Source organism: Sinohyriopsis cumingii, chromosome 1 (genome assembly GCF_028554795.1).
Source record: "Sinohyriopsis cumingii isolate HCF-2022 chromosome 1, ASM2855479v2, whole genome shotgun sequence".
Taxonomy (NCBI): domain Eukaryota; kingdom Metazoa; phylum Mollusca; class Bivalvia; order Unionida; family Unionidae; genus Sinohyriopsis; species Sinohyriopsis cumingii.
In genome coordinates this window covers 141290698-141308825 of record NC_142961.1, presented here as the reverse complement: position 1 = coordinate 141308825, position 18128 = coordinate 141290698, and the positions used below count along the sequence as shown (strand labels likewise).

Below are 18128 nucleotides of genomic sequence, written 5' to 3'. Positions count from 1 at the left end.
TGAGGTCGATTTGAAGTTTATTTTTAATGGAGTCAAGAGATTTGGCAGACGAATGCAATGTAGAGTCATCAGCAGAAAGCTCTGTATTAGATTGCACATGATACAAGGCTTAATTATTGCAAAAAAAGTAGTAAAACAAGAGGCCTTAATACAGATCCTTGTGGAACTCCACTTAAAAATGTGTGATTTGGAATTTTAATGTAGCTTTAACAATTTTTCAGTCATATCACTATGATGTCTGCAGTGTGACAGTTTATAGTGATGTCTAGCACTGGGGCATCATGCTGCAGACACATAGCATGATGTCCCACCCAGTCACATTATCCTGACACCAGGCCGACCAGTTCTAACACTAACTTCTTAATGATGAGCGCCAAGTGAGGCAGCTGTAAGTACCATTTTTATAAGTCTTTGGTATGACTCAGCCAGGAATTGAACCCATGACCTCCCGCATCCAAGGCAGATGCTCTAACCACTAGGCCACAGGAGCAGTCTTAAAAAGATGACTTAAATCAGAACTATATTTACCCATATAAACAACATGGGGTCTGTTCAAGAGATATGACGGGAACCACACATCCATGTTTGAAGAATACTTGTAGGCCAAAAGTTCTTTAATGAGCACACAATGGTCAACCAAATTTTAAAATTGTTAAATAATTTTTTTTACAAATCAATGAAGATTCAACTGCCAATGCAGTCTGACATAAATGTTTCTGCTTTCAACCTGATTGCGATTTATGAAGGAATTGGTAACTGTAAAGATATCCAATAAGATGCTTGCTGACATATTTTTCAATAACTTTTTAAAGTACAGATAGTGTAGTTGAATAATGCTAGTGGAACAAACCATGTAAGTTGTAGGAATGTAAGGGTTTGCTGCTACAATTAAACTTGATACTGCCAGTTTCTTCTGTACATTAGTACAGAGCCGTAATTATCTTTTCGTCTGTTTAGAACATATTTCTGCATATTCTTTATGGACTTCAAGAAAATGACTTGACTGTTTGTTCGCAATTTCTCTTTACTCAAAGTGAATGGTTTACTCCCGAACTTAGCATAGGCAGTCAGAACAGTCAAAGGTAAGTCCTGTTATACATGCTATGCAAATATGAGGATTTCTGAAGGCCTGAGATACACACGCACACACATGTATGCATGCGTGCATGCACACACACACACACACACAAACAAACACACACACAGAAAGGACTCATTATAACACTCTCCATGGCAGCCACTGAGTATACTGAAATATAATGTGAAGGCCTTATAATGAAATACATTAAATATTATCAATATAATTGTACTGTTATATTATAACAGTGATGGAGTACTGTGTTTGTATGTGTGATCTGGATTTTTAATGTAGCTTTTAAAAAAAATTAAGTCATATCGCACCAACGTCTGCAGAGTGACAGTTTATAGTGATGTCTAGCACTGGGGCATCATGTCGCAGACATATGGCATCATGTCCCACCCAGTCACATTATCCTGACATCAGACCAACCAGTCCTAGCACTAACCTCTTAATGCTAAGCGCCAAGCAAGGCAGCTGCTAGCACCATTTTTAGAAGTCTCTGATATGACTTAGCCGGGGTTCAAACCCACAACCTCCTGCATCCAATGCAGACACTCTAACCACTGGAGTACTGATATGACTGATAAGACCACAACCACATGCTAAGCTGTCAGCATCATAGTGATCTAATATGTCCTTTTTACCTTTGAGACATTCCCCAGTAATGGTCATAATTATGAAGATTAACCAATCCAACGTCCATGACATTGATTTATTGGTTCTATGTATAGACACATGACTATTAGCAGAAATATCTTTACAGGGTCCACGCCATCAAAGGGACCACACACAAATAATTAAGAATATTATGTATGTTTCTTTACCAGACTGACAAAAAATCGTACAAAATAATCTTCTTTTGATTAGAGAAGCCTGAATGTTTTCCAGTGGTAGACAGCATAACAAAGATAAATTTAGCTCCCAGCTAAAAAGGAAAATTACAAACAAGGAAATTGATTTTGCCAGTTACCATGGTTCTCCTTTACTACTGTAAAATGTTCACAAAAAGACTAATCAATAGGGATGGAATTAATAAGAATGATTAATGTGAAATAGGAAGGTCAGATGCACTCAGTTCTTACAGCTTATACACATTGTCAATTCTTATTGCTTTCACACATGGACTACCACTCAGGCTCTACAGGATTGATTTTTTTTCATGATAAATATTTAATGATCTGTGTAAAACCTATCTGCATCTTCTACTGGAAAAAACTTGGAAAATCATGGCCAAGAAAATAAATGCCGAATGAATGACGTACAAGACAAATTTATTTTAAACCATAATTCAGGCCTTGGATTTCATCAAATACTTTTTGAGTATGAAACCCAAATTTTTTAACATTCTTGAAGTGAAATTAGAATTATACAAGTTGTTAAGCTTTCTTTAAGATAAATCAATTTAACTGCAGGCTGAATATTTAAGTTCAGTAATCCAGTTCTCCCTTGTTATAATGCCACAGTATAACAAGTAATGCTAACATGTGTAATTGTCTAAGTTTAGTTTATTGCCTGCAAATGTTTACAAAACTGTGACCCATGTCAACTAACATCGAAGTCAGTCACGCATGAACTACATGGTACAATTAATTAAATGATTACAAGAACTACCTGTTACAATTTAATTACCGTATATATTCACTTATAAGAGTGCAACTGCAAACTGCATAGACCCAGATCTGCTGTCACATAATGCATCAGCTGATCTAGGTCTGCGCAGTTTGTTAGAGGTAATCAGTAGAACAAATAACGTATGCATTGATCTGCAGGCACATTACGCTATGGCAGATCAGGATCTTTATTTGCAGTTTCACTCGACTTGTACACACATATTGCAGTAAATTACATTTTCACATCTCTACTTAAAGGACTGTTTAATAGGCTTTTTCTGTTATTTTTTTTGTTTCTTAAAATATGAATGATTGCATATCCAATTCACAATCACCATGAAAAGAGCTTAAGTTGACAGGAGTTGGTTATATTGTACATTATAAAACACTACACAGCAGTTTGATTTACTGACAATGCATGTCTACGTACCACATCCTAATGCACTGTGAATTTTTTCATCAAAGCAGAACTAAACAGTATCACAATGATCCTAAGGATGTTTCACCTAAATTGTCAGACATGTTGAACAAAGACATGTCTTACAATTTGTATTCTGTTATAGCCAAAATATGTACAGCCAATGAAGCAATCACAAGTTGATACAGCATGCATATTGTCATTAGCTTCAATATAAATAGCTGTCAGATATAACACCAATATGCAAATTGGGGGGGGGGGGTAAGGTTACAGTTAGCACAGTCAGCAAATCCAGGGGGACATTCTTCCACCTCAAACTGCCATACAGTTACATATCCGGATCATTAAAAGAGAGGCTGAGGTACATGAAATATCCACTTGACTGCTTAGCCAAGGGCAATACTCACCGTGACTGCTTAACTAAGGGCAATACTGACGTTTACAGTTTAACTAAGGGCAATACTTACCTTTAAAGTTTAACTAAGGACAATACTGACCTTGATGGCTTGACCAAGGGCAATACTGACCGTAACTGCTTAACTAAGGACAATAATGACCTTTACAGTTTAACTAAGGACAATACTGGCCTTGAGAGCTTAACCAAGGGCAATAATGACCTTGACTGCTTAACCAAGGGCACTGCTGGCCTTGACTGCATAACCAAGGGCAATAATGACTTTACAGTTTAACTAAGGACAATGCTGACCTTCACAGCTTAACTAAGGGCAATAATGACCTTGATGGCTTAACCTAGGGCAATACTGACCTTGACAGCTTAACCAAGGGCAATACTGACAGTAAGGATGAGTTTCAAATCAGTTATATTCAACAGTATCATTGTCTTTATTGTACATCATGTACATGTTTAGAAATTTTGGAAAAATTTCAGCCTTTATGGCAAGTATGATCAAATATGTGTGCATGTGTGTGTGTGATTACGATTTTTAATGTAGCTTTAACAGTTTTTCAGTCATATTGCTATGATGTCTGTAGTGTGGCAGTTTATAGTGATGTCTAGCACTGGGGATCATGCCGCAGACACATAGCATGATGTCCCACCCAGTCACATTATCCTGACACCAGGCCGACCAGTCCTAACACTAACCTCTTAATAATGAGTGGCAAGCAAGGCAGCTGTTAGTACCATTTTTGTAAGTCTCTGGCATGACTCAGCCGGGGTTCAAACCCATGACCTCCTGCTTCCAAGGCAAACACTCAAACCAGTAGGCCACCAGAGCGGTGTCAAATATTTGTAGGTGTGTGTCTCTTTGTGTAAGGGAAACATATAGCAATAACTTAACTTTATGTAAATTAAATATATATATTTACTGCATGCTATTAGTGCATTTAATTTTTTCAGACAATAATGTTCTAAAAAGTAAATAAAGCTAGATATTATTTTCTTAGAACCCATACTGTCATTCATTTCATAGACCAAGTACAATGGTTTCATTTTGGTCACTGGGTCCATAGCAGAAGAGCATTACATCCAAAACAGTGTTATAATGAAGATTATTAAAATGAGGAAGAGCTGTATATCCAAGAATGAGTGAGGTGTAGAACAGAGTATTCTGAAGCTATTAACCTACATCTTAATAGTATTAATGGTCGAGTTCGTCAAAGCAGGTCAAAGAAACAACCTGAGGAACTTGTCACTCACTCATTATTCTTTTTTTCTTCAGGCTTTTGCTTTTTTCACATTAAGCTTGTGTCAGCCACCTGTGGAATTAGCTAAACCCTCTACACATAATAAGGCCAAAAAATAGGTATGTTATCTATTGCACTGGTTTTAAAATTAGGGTAGGCAGGTCTTTTTTGAAAACATTATATACAATTAATGTGGTTTTTTTTATAAAAAGTGCTGGGATTGGCATTGAGAAACTGGGATAGTCGGATGACCAGAAAGATACGTTTTGTCTTTGCCTAACAAGTAATTTAGTGAAAACCAAGGTTAATATGAAAATCTATTCAAAAGAAGTAGCAAAAACAGTATTTTCAAAATGCCCACCATGGCTGCCATATCAGACATCAGATCATTACTATATTCAGCTAGGCTCAACTGAACAAAATATGAAGTCTTTATTTGAAAAAACTGGACATCGTATGAAGTTTTTATTTGAAAAAACTGGACATCATCTGAAGTCTTTATTTGAAAAAACTGGACATCATATGAAGTCTTTAAGTGAAAACTCTATGTCAATAAAACCATCTGTTCTGGAAACAAAGTAATGATTTTCATGATGGTCACAGAATTAGCTGTACTGGATGTCTAAGGATATGTGTGATAGACACTTTTTCATTTAGGACCAATCAGACATAACACAGACTTTTCATCCATTCAGGAGGAGTAGGAATAACCAGATTTCCAAGCTGGAAACTATGATGGCTATACTGTGTGGTCAAAGGCAAGTCAACATGCACAATTTGATTTAGGACCAATTAGATACAAAAGTTTTTAAGTGAAAAAATCACATCAATACAAAACAACAATAACAATAACATTTAGGTCTAACTATGAATCATATAAAGTCTTTAGCTAAAATCCCACACTGATACAATCATATGTTCACGATGAGTGGTGATGACAACATTTTCAAGATGGTCACTGTGGTGGCTACACTGGACATCAAAGGAAAAAATGCATGTCCAACAGATACTATTTTTTATTTAGGACTAATTAGACACCATAAGAAGTATTTGAGTGAAAACCCCATGACAATACAACTATCCTTCCAGGAGGAATAGTTATAAGATTTTATGATGGCTGCCACAGTGGCCATATTGTATGAAAGACTGGGACCATTTTCATTTAGGACCAGCCAGACATAACAGTATTTGTTGCAGTTAAAACCTCATATAAATATGAACTTCTGTTCAGGAAGAGTAACAATAACAAGAGTTGAGGATGGCCTTCAAGGCAGCCATATTGGATGTAAGGTTGGGACCATTTTCATTTAGGACCAGCCAGACATAACAGTATTTGTTGCAGTTAAAACCCCATATAAATATGAACTTCTGTTCAGGAGGAGTAATAATAACAAGAGTTGAGGATGGCCTTCAAGGCAGCCATATTGGATGTAAGGTTGGGACCATTTTCATTTTGGACCAACCAGACATCATAAGAAATCTTATGTGAAAATCCCATGATATGACCATCCGAGATATTCAGGACGTGTAGTGTTCAAAAAGATTGCAAAATGGACACCATAGTGACCATACTGGATGTCTAAAGGGCACAATTTTTGTTTTCAACCAAATAGACATCAGGGAAGTTTAGTAAAAAAAAAACATGTTGACATGACCATCTTTTCTGATGATGATGAGATATCAACATGTTTAAGATTGCAACCATGGTGGCCATTCTGAATGTTTGATTGGCACCATGATCATTTATGATAACTAGACATATAGGTCTTTTAGTGAAAAACCCAGTCCAGGAGTAGTAGCAGTAACAGGCTTCAGTAAGATAGGTGCTATGGTAGTCATATTGCATGCCTAACGGCCACCATTCATTTAGGATCTGCCAAGTGTCATGGTAATCCTGCAAAGTAATAACATACTTGTGCTATAAAAAAACAATGGACATCAGAGGACTGATGGACAATGGATGAAAGGCCATCACAATGAGAATGAATTAATTGTTGTAGACTTGTAATGATTCATCCCATAAATGATGAAAATCCATCAAGGGGTTTAGGAAATATAAACAAATAAATAACCATAACTAAAACATTAACACAAATTTTCTCAGACTTGAACCTTGACCCATAATGTCAGTGAGCATGTAGTACAATGAATTGTCTTAGCTTCACAATGATTCATGCCAAGGAAGGAAATATAAAAAAAATGAAAAACTAACTAAACCATATGAAAATCAACAAACCGAACACCACCGCAACTGCTGCTGTCTGAAAACTGACTGTTATGTCTTGCTTCCCACTAATATTGGCTCAACAAAAGATGATCAAACTTACGTATTCTTATATATACCTATACAGATTGGTTATCAGTTCACTTAATTTTTGTTTGCTCTGGCTATCATGTACATTCATCCCTGAGGATGTGTGAGCTGGGACATACACATTTTGATCCACTTTAAAATATTACTACTATGAGTGAGACAAAGTAGTCATCAAAAGCCCTTTCCCGATCTGTCACAAAGATAATCATTTGACTGACATTTGAAGACCAATCTGTAAATATCATACACAGCTTTTTACCCATTTCAAACATAAGTTTTCCTCAATCTGTAAATATCATACACAGCTTTTTGCCCACTGCAAACATAAGTTTTCCTCAATCTGTAAATATCACACGCAGCTTTTTACCCATTGCAAGCATAATTTTTCCTCAATCTGTAAATATCATACTCAGCTTTTTACCCATTGCAAACTTAAGTTTTCCTCAATCTGTAAATATCATACGCAGCTTTTTACCCATTGCAAATATGTTTTCCTCAATCTGTAAATATCATACACAGCTTTTTACCCATTGCAAATATAAGTTTTCCCCAATCTGTAAATATCATGCACAGCTTTTTACCCAAACTTAAGTTTTCCCCAATCTGTAAATATCATACACAGCTTTTTACCCATTGCAAACATAAGTTTTCCCCAATCTGTAAATATCATACTCAGCTTTTTACCCATTGCAAACATAAGTTTTCCCCATTAAGTACTGATCATTAATATCCTCTTCAATGTATTTTATATCAAGAACAGAATTTGTATTTTTTTTCTGTGCATGATTATTAACTTGACTTAATACCTATCACCAGAACCCATCCATGTAATTAAATGAAGAGTTGGATCAGTACAGAAAATAAAAATGATACAGGTGCTTACAGAGGATAACATTTCATTTTCAAGCTTTTTTAAGCCAAGAAATTATTGTGGACAATTTTTTAAAGCTTTTTTAAAACTGAATTTATTTGCATCAAAATAGCAGAGACTAGTAAATTAACAAAAGTTAGAAAAAAACACAGATCAAGTTTTTATTCATATTTTTCAGCATTTTTTAGGATGCTATTGGAAAAAAAGTTTTACAATTTTACTTAGCGTACATGCAACAATCCAGAACAGTCAATAACTGAACAAAACTTATGATAGTAGAAGCCGTTTTACCATTCATTTGTATAAAAAAAAAATTTAAGGTCTTTTATTCATAAATGTTATCAAAACATGTTTGCTAGGTATTTTAAGTATGTTTAAGACTGTCACAAGATATGTATAAATAGAAACAGACCATGTAAAAAAGACAAATAATAACTGATGCACAACGCAGCCACAACAGATGCAACACTAAACTTTAAAACCACATGACTTTGGCCTGCCATCTGGTGGGTTAATTTTACCACTGGTCAAACGCTTGACAAATATAACACTATACTTAAAGACCACATGGCCTTGGCCTGCCATCTGGTGGGTTCATTTTACCACTGGTCAAAGGCTTGACAAATATAACATTATACTTAAAGACCACATGACCTTGACCTTGGCCTGTCATCTAATGGGTTAATTTTACCACTGGTCAAAGGCTTGACAAATATAACACTATACTTAAAGACCACATGGCCTTGGTCTGCCATCTGGTGGGTTCATTTTACCACTGGTCAAAGGCTTGACAAATATAACATTATACTTAAAGACCACATGGCCTTGACCTTGGCCTGTCATCTAATGGGTTAATTTTACCACTGGTCAAAGGCTTGACAAATATAACATTATAATTAGAGACCACATAGACTTGGCCTGCCATCTGGTGGGTTAATTTTACCACTGGTCAAAGGCTTGACAAATATAACACTATACTTAAAGACCACATGGCCTTGGTCTGCCATCTGGTGGATTAATTTTACCAATGATCAAAGGTATGGCCAGATCAGGTTTTTATCAAACCTGAGCATGAATTCAGACAAAAATTTTATCCAGCTGTAGATGCTTTACAAAGTCAGATTTAAGTTCAATATTGAAATGAGCTAAGTTCAAATAACCAACTTCAACCCACTTCATACAATTATTCTACTGGGGTTTACAAATACTGAAAATGCAAATTTAAGTTATGTTTTTACTCAATACCATAACAGTTTATGAAAGAGAGACCAGATCTGAAGTAAAAACACTCAAACTCGAACTCAGCTTAAAATGCTGACATCTGGTTGGTAAATGCTCAGACAATATAGCCAATCATATATCAATATAAAATGCTGACATCTGATTGGTAAATGCTCAGACAATATAGCCAATCATATATCAATATAAAATGCTGACATCTGGTTAGTAAATGCTCAGACAATATAGTAATTTCATATATCAATAATATAAGGAGACAGACTTCAACATTTGTATAGCCTCCAGGTCATGTATACAATTTCACTTACCCATATCTGTAGCTTCACTCTTTTGTCTTGTCTAAAAACTGTTTTTACTTTGAAATCTATCCCGACAGTGCTTACAAATGCTGATGTGAAGGAATCATCGGCATACCGGAACAAAAATGAGGTTTTCCCAACACTACTGTTGCCAATTATCAACAGTTTGAACATATAATCAAAATTCTGGTCAGCAACATCTTTCTGCCATTTGGAATCATTTGCTGAAGCCATCTGAAAAGATATGAAAAGTAACTTTATGGATAATTTCTTTCCATTTCATTTTAGGTTGACATGTCCAATAGTAGACAGGCCTTTATTATTACTGCAATTATGTCAATTACAATACTGAAACAATGTCAATAGTGAATGCAGCCGAGGCTTTAGCAGAGACAGATTTTAATACAATTGTGGGAAGGTTGCTGTTCAAGTGACACTGGGGGTTTTCAAGGTCCCATTAGTGCAAACCTGCTTGGAAATAAATTATCTATGTAGGGGATATTCTATTATAAAATGAATGTGCTTTTTTTTATTTGGATCCATGTCTCATTTTATCAGATCAAGTACAAAAATATTAGCATTTGTTTCTAAAAACAATAATATCACTTGAATTTACTTTATATTTACATGCACTGTGCCATCTTTCTGCTTCAGTTCATTTATAAAAGAAAACAAGAAAAAAACTATATCCACTAAAAAAGTCTCCAGTTTTAAAAACTATTTTTGTAAAGAGATCAAATTTTCTGATCCACCTCTGTTATGATAAATTATAAAATAAGACCCTTCTCGCATAGTTACATGCATTAAATTCTATCTGAAATTTTTAGAAAATAAATTAACCTGCTTGGACCGTCCCTGCTGGAATTCAGAAAGTCCAAAATAGCAAAATGTCTGGATAAAACAATTTCTTACTTCTACAAGTTGGGTTTTAATGTTGATGACATTACTGATGACAATTACTGTATTTGTTTATGTGTAACATGTGCTTACCCTCCAAACAGTTTGAAAACCCTGATCTGTTCTTACATGTGCCCATTTCCCAACAGTTTGAAAACCTTGATCTGTTCTTACATGTGCCCACTTCCCAACAGTTTGAAAACCCTGTTATGTTGTTACATGTGCACACTTCCAAACAGTTTGAAAACCCTGATCTGTTCTTACATGTGCTCACTTCCAAACAGTTTGAAAACCTTGATCTGTTCTTACATGTGCTCACTTCCAAACAGTTTGAAAACCCTGATCTGTTCTTACATGTGCTCACTTCCAAACAGTTTGAAAACCCTGTTATGTTGTTACATGTGCTCACCTCCAAACAGTTTGAAAACCTTGATCTGTTCTTACATGTGCTCACTTCCAAACAGTTTGAAAACCCTGATCTGTTCTTACATGTGCCCACTTCCCAACAGTTTGAAAACCCTGTTATGTTGTTACATGTGCTCACTTCCAAACAGTTTGAAAACCTTGATCTGTTCTTACATGTGCTCACCTCCAAACAGTTTGAAAACCCTGATCTGTTCTTACATGTGCCCACTTCCCAACAGTTTGAAAACCCTGTTATGTTGTTACATGTGCTCACTTCCAAACAGTTTGAAAACCCTGATCTGTTCTTACATGTGCTCACCTCCAAACAGTTTGAAAACCCTGATCTGTTCTTACATGTGCCCACTTCCCAACAGTTTGAAAACCCTGTTATGTTGTTACATGTGCTCACTTCCAAACAGTTTGAAAACCCTGATCTGTTCTTACATGTGCTCACCTCCAAACAGTTTGAAAACCTTGATCTGTTCTTACATGTGCCCACTTCCCAACAGTTTGAAAACCCTGTTATGTTGTTACATGTGCTCACTTCCAAACAGTTTGAAAACCTTGATCTGTTCTTACATGTACTCACCTCCAAACAGTTTGAAAACCCTGATCTGTTCTTACATGTGCCCACTTCCCAACAGTTTGAAAACCCTGGTATGTTGTTACATGTGCTCACTTCCAAACAGTTTGAAAACCCTGATCTGTTCTTACATGTGCTCACTTCCAAACAGTTTGAAAACCCTGATCTGTTCTTACATGTGCTCACTTCCAAACAGTTTGAAAACCCTTATCTATTCTTACATATGCTCACTTCCAAACAGTTTGAAAACCCTGATCTATTCTTATACATAAAAAGGGGAAATTAAAAAGTCTACCCTGTTCTATTGAAATCCTAAATAGAATGAGCAACAATGATTCAATCTCATAGAATATTATGCAATGGCAGTGCTAGGTCTATTCTGTTTGCAGTGTGCCTAGTTTGTGTCGGTGTTTACCATAAAAGCACAGATCTTTTGGCACAGGCGTAGCCCCAGAATTAAAAATGATGGAACAGCAAGCACCCAAAACTTAACTCTTCTATGTTTGGTGCCAGGGTCAAGTCAATAGGTTCAAGCCAGCCAGCTTCTAAGATGTCTATATACCAGTCTTAAGGTCTATATTTTGAAAAAGGGTGTCTGTTGGGACAGACAATATTGAAAACTGGAGGTCATTACTGTGGTATATGTCTATACAATCAATGGCAGTAACCCCAACTGGGGAGGGATGTACATGGATAAATACAATAAACTATGCAAAACTTACCTAAATTTAAAAAGGTTAAATATCATTTCCAGCTAATACACAGTACCTGGCAAATAGCCTTGCCCTTTAAATAATAATAGGCAGTACCAGGCAAATAGACTTGCCCTTTATAAGCTGCAGCACAAGTGTTCACATAATATTATCAATAAATCTGGCAAGAATTTAGATTTACAACATCATAAATGCCAGAGTTCACAATCTGCATATTAATAATCTTTACAGTGGCACAGCAAATAAAGGTGGCAATCACTTTTCCTGAAGAAAAAAATCCCCTGAAGAGAATGAAGTTCTTCTGGCAGAAAAGAACATAAGGAATCAACAGTAAGTCCAATTCTTCTGTCCTTCAATTATTTTTGGTGGAATAATGAAACAATCTTTGATATACTTTACACACTCCAACATACCAAATTTGCAACAAAACTATTTTAATACAGTAACATGTTCACAAGATACCTACAAATACAAAAAATATCTTTGACATGGCCTCTGACCTTGAAACTGAGGTCATGGACAAAAGACTTCTGAATTTATCTCATACAATGTCAAGATATACCCACATTCTAAGCTTGGTCATATCTATAATTACAGCTGTTTTTAAAAAATGGAGTTACTGAGGTGGTATCAGTCAACGTATTCTTCAGATATATAGATTAACTGGGTTGGATACAAATACATACCTGTTATTCTGTTTACAAGCCAGTACAGCTGAAAGCAGAGTCAAGACCTTTGACCTTAAAAGTCTTTTAATAAGAATCCTATAATCTTCATTCAGTACCAACTAGAAATCACAAGTCTTTTGATAAGAATCCTATCATCTTCATTCAGTACCAACTAGAAATCACAAGTCTTTTGATAAGAATCCTATAATCTTCATTCAGTACCAACCAGAAATCACAAGTCTTTTAATAAGAATCCTATCATCTTCATTCAGTACCAACTAGAAATCACAAGTCTTTTAATAAGAATCCTATCATCTTCATTCAGTACCAACTAGAAATCACAAGTCTTTTAATAAGAATCCTATAATCTTCATTCAATACCAACTAGAAATCAAAAGTCTTTTAATAAGAATCCTATCATCTTCATTCAGTACCAACTAGAAATCACGAGTCTTTTAATAAGAATCCTATCATCTTCATTCAGTACCAACTAGAAATCAAAAGTCTTTTAATAAGAATCCTAATCTTCATTCAGTACCAACTAGAAATCACAAGTCTTTTAATAAGAATCCTATAATCTTTATTCAGTACCAACTAGAAATCACAAGTCTTTTAATAAGAATCCTATAATCTTCATTCAGTACCAACTAGAAATCACAAGTCTTTTGATAAGAATCCTATAATTTTTATTCAGTACCAACTAGAAATCACAAGTCTTTTAATAAGAATCCTGATTTTCATTCAGTACCAACTAGAAATCACAAGTCTTTTAACAAGAATCCTATAAACTTCATTCAATACCAACTAGAAATCAAAAGTCTTTTAATAAGAATCCTATCATCTTCATTCAGTACCAACTAGAAATCACAAGTCTTTTAATAAGAATCCTATCATCTTCATTCAGTACCAACTAGAAATCACAAGTCTTTTAACAAGAATCCTATAAACTTCATTCAATACCAACTAGAAATCAAAAGTCTTTTAATAAGAATCCTATCATCTTCATTCAGTACCAACTAGAAATCACAAGTCTTTTGATAAGAATCCTATAATTTTCATTCAGTACCAACTAGAAATCACAAGTCTTTTAATAAGAATCCTAATCTTCATTCAGTACCAACTAGAAATCACAAGTCTTTTAATAAGAATCCTATCATCTTCATTCAGTACCAACTAGAAATCACAAGTCTTTTAATAAGAATCCTATAATCTTCATTCAGTACCAACTAGAAATCACAAGTCTTTTGATAAGAATCCTATAATTTTCATTCAGTACCAACTAGAAATCACAAGTCTTTTAATAAGAATCCTGATTTTCATTCAGTACCAACTAGAAATCACAAGTCTTTTAACAAGAATCCTATAAACTTCATTCAATACCAACTAGAAATCAAAAGTCTTTTAATAAGAATCCTATCATCTTCATTCAGTACCAACTAGAAATCACAAGTCTTTTAATAAGAATCCTATCATCTTCATTCAGTACCAACTAGAAATCACAAGTCTTTTAACAAGAATCCTATAAACTTCATTCAATACCAACTAGAAATCAAAAGTCTTTTAATAAGAATCCTATCATCTTCATTCAGTACCAACTAGAAATCACAAGTCTTTTAATAAGAATCCTATCATCTTCATTCAGTACCAACTAGAAATCACAAGTCTTTTAATAAGAATCCTATAATCTTCACTCAGTACCAACTAGAAATCACAAGTCTTTTGATAAGAATCCTATAATCTTCATTCAGTACCAACTAGAAATCACAAGTCTTTTGATAAGAATCCTATAATTTTCATTCAGTACCAACTAGAAATCACAAGTCTTTTCATAAGAATCCTAATCTTCATTCAGTACCAACTAGAAATCACGAGTCTTTTAATAAGAATCCTATAATCTTCATTCAGTACCAACTAGAAATCACAAGTCTTTTATTAAGAATACTATGTCATTTTCTGGAAGTGCAAGATAACCTGTAAGATAGGCACCATAGCAACCCAGCCATATTTTATATCAGTGTGGCATTTTCACTAATGACCAACTATTTTTGTCTCATATGAATCATTTACTGAAAACCCCATGTCAATAAAAAAAATTATTCTGGAGGCAGTGTTGGCCGTATTGGCCATCTCAGGAGCACTTTTCCTGAAAAGATGGGCACATCGAGATGATTATGACAATATGGCCATATCAACATGGGGTTTTTACTTGATTATGGCAATATGGTTTTTACTTGATTATGGCAATATGGTCATATCAACACAGGGTTTTTACTTGATTATGGCAATATGGTCATATCAACACAGGGTTTTTACTTGATTATGGCAATATGGTCATATCAACACAGGATTTTTACTTGATTATGGCAATATGGTCATATCAACATGGGGTTTTCACTTGATTATGGCAATATGGTCATATCAACACAGGGTTTTTACTTGATTATGGCAATATGGTCATATCAACACAGGGTTTTCACTTGATTATGGCAATATGGTCATATCAACACATGGTTTTTACTTGATTATGGCAATATGGTCATATCAACATGGGGTTTTCACTTGATTATGGCAATATGGTCATATTAACATGAGGGTTTCACTTGATTAAGACAATATGGTCATATCAACATGGGGTTTTCACTTGATTATGGCAATATGGTCATATCAACACAGAATTTTCACTTGATTAAGACAAAATGGTCATATCAACATGGGGTTTTCACTTGATTAAGACAATATGGTCATATCAACACAGGGTTTATACTTGATTATGGCAATATGGTCATATCAACACAGAATTTTCACTTGATTAAGACAATATGGTCATATCAACATGGGGTTTTCACTTGATTATGGCAATATGGTCATATCAACACAGGGTTTTTACTTGATTATGGCAATATGGTCGTATCAACACAGGGTTTTCACTTGATTATGGCAATATGGTCATATTAACATGGGGTTTTCACTTGATTATGGCAATATGGTCATATCAACACAGGGTTTTCACTTGATTATGGCAATATGGTCATATCAACACAAGGTTTTTACTTGATTATGGCAATATGGTCATATCAACATGGGGTTTTCACTTGATTATGGCAATATGGTCATATTAACATGGGGTTTTTACTTGATTATGGCAATATGGTCATATCAACACAGGGTTTTTACTTGATTATGGCAATATGGTCATATCAACACAGGGTTTTCATTTGATTATGGCAATATGGTCATATTAACATGAGGGTTTCACTTGATTAAGACAATATGGTCATATCAACACAGGGTTTTTACTTGATTATGGCAATATGGTCATATCAACACAGGGTTTTTACTTGATTATGGCAATATGGTCATATCAACACAGGGTTTTCACTTGATTATGGCAATATGGTCATATCAACACAAGGTTTTTACTTGATTATGGCAATATGGTCATATCAACATGGGGTTTTCACTTGATTATGGCAATATGGTCATATTAACATGGGGTTTTCACTTGATTATGGCAATATGGTCATATCAACATAGGGTTTTTACTTGATTATGGCAATATGGTCATATCAACACAGAATTTGCACTTAAGACAATATGGTCATATCTACACAGGGTTTTTACTTGATTATGGCAATATGATCATATCAACATGGGTTTTTTACTTGATTATGGCAATATGGTCATATCAACACATGATTTTTACTTGATTATGGCAATATGGTCATATCAACATGGGGTTTTCACTTGATTATGGCAATATGGTCATATTAACATGAGGGTTTCACTTGATTAAGACAATATGGTCACATCAACATGGGGTTTTCACTTGATTATGACAATATGGTCATATCAACACAGAATTTTCACTTGATTAAGACAATATGGTCATATCAACATGGGGTTTTCACTTGATTACGGCAATATGGTCATATCAACACAGGGTTTTTACTTGATTATGGCAATATGGTCATATCAACATGGGGTTTTCACTTGATTAAGACAATATGGTCATATCAACACAGAATTTTCACTTGATTAAGACAATATGGTCATATCAACATGGGGTTTTCACTTGATTATGGCAATATTGTCATATTAACATGGGGTTTTCACTTGATTATGGCAATATGGTCATATCAACACAGAATTTTCACTTGATTAAGACAATATGGTCATATCAACCCAGGGATTTTACTTGATTATGGCAATATGGTTTTTACTTGATTAAGACAATATGGTCATATCAACACAGGGTTTTTACTTGATTATGGCAATATGGTCATATCAACACAGGGTTTTTACTTGATTATGGCAATATGGTCATATCAACATGGGGTTTTCACTTGATTATGGCAATTGGTCATATCAACATGGGGTTTTCACTTGATTATGGCAATACGGTCATATCAACATGGGGTTTTCACTTGATTATGGCAATATGGTCATATCAACACAGAATTTTCACTTGATTAAGACAATATGGTCATATCAACCCAGGGTTTTTACTTGATTATGGCAATATGGTTTTTACTTGATTAAGACAATATGGTCATATCAACACAGGGTTTTTACTTGATTATGGCAATATGGTCATATCAACACAGGGTTTTCACTTGATTACGGCAATATGGTCATATCAACATGGGGTTTTCACTTGATTATGGCAATATGGTCATATTAACATGAGGGTTTCACTTGATTAAGACAATATGGTCATATCAACATGGGGTTTTCACTTGATTATGACAATATGGTCATATTAACATGAGGGTTTTCACTTGATTATGACAATATGGTCATATCAACACAGAATTTTCACTTGATTAAGACAATATGGTCATATCAACATGGGGTTTTCACTTGATTACGGCAATATGGTCATATCAACACAGGGTTTTCACTTGATTATGGCAATATGGTCATATCAACATGGGGTTTTCACTTGATTAAGACAATATGGTCATATCAACACAGAATTTTCACTTGATTAAGACAATATGGTCATATCAACATGGGGTTTTCACTTGATTATGGCAATATTGTCATATTAACATGGGGTTTTCACTTGATCATGGCAATATGGTCATATCAACACAGAATTTTCACTTGATTAAGACAATATGGTCATATCAACCCAGGGATTTTACTTGATTATGGCAATATGGTTTTTACTTGATTAAGACAATATGGTCATATCAACACAGGGTTTTTACTTGATTATGGCAATATGGTCATATCAACACAGGGTTTTTACTTGATTATGGCAATATGGTCATATCAACATGGGGTTTTCACTTGATTATGGCAATTGGTCATATCAACATGGGGTTTTCACTTGATTATGGCAATATGGTCATATCAACATGGGGTTTTCACTTGATTA

General features: G+C 34.7%; 1 protein-coding gene across 6 annotated transcripts in view; it reads right to left on the bottom strand.

Moving 5' to 3' along the window:
* LOC149808028 (ras-related protein Rab-3) overlaps positions 1-18128 on the bottom strand; it is a 118976-nt gene that overhangs the window by 46084 nt on the left and 54764 nt on the right. For all 6 annotated transcript variants that reach the window (XM_089972777.1, XM_089972760.1, XM_089972786.1 and 3 more), the window contains exon 2: positions 9489-9713. In XM_089972777.1, the coding sequence (XP_089828903.1) occupies positions 9489-9713 (225 nt within the window). The remainder of the gene's footprint in view (positions 1-9488; positions 9714-18128) is intronic.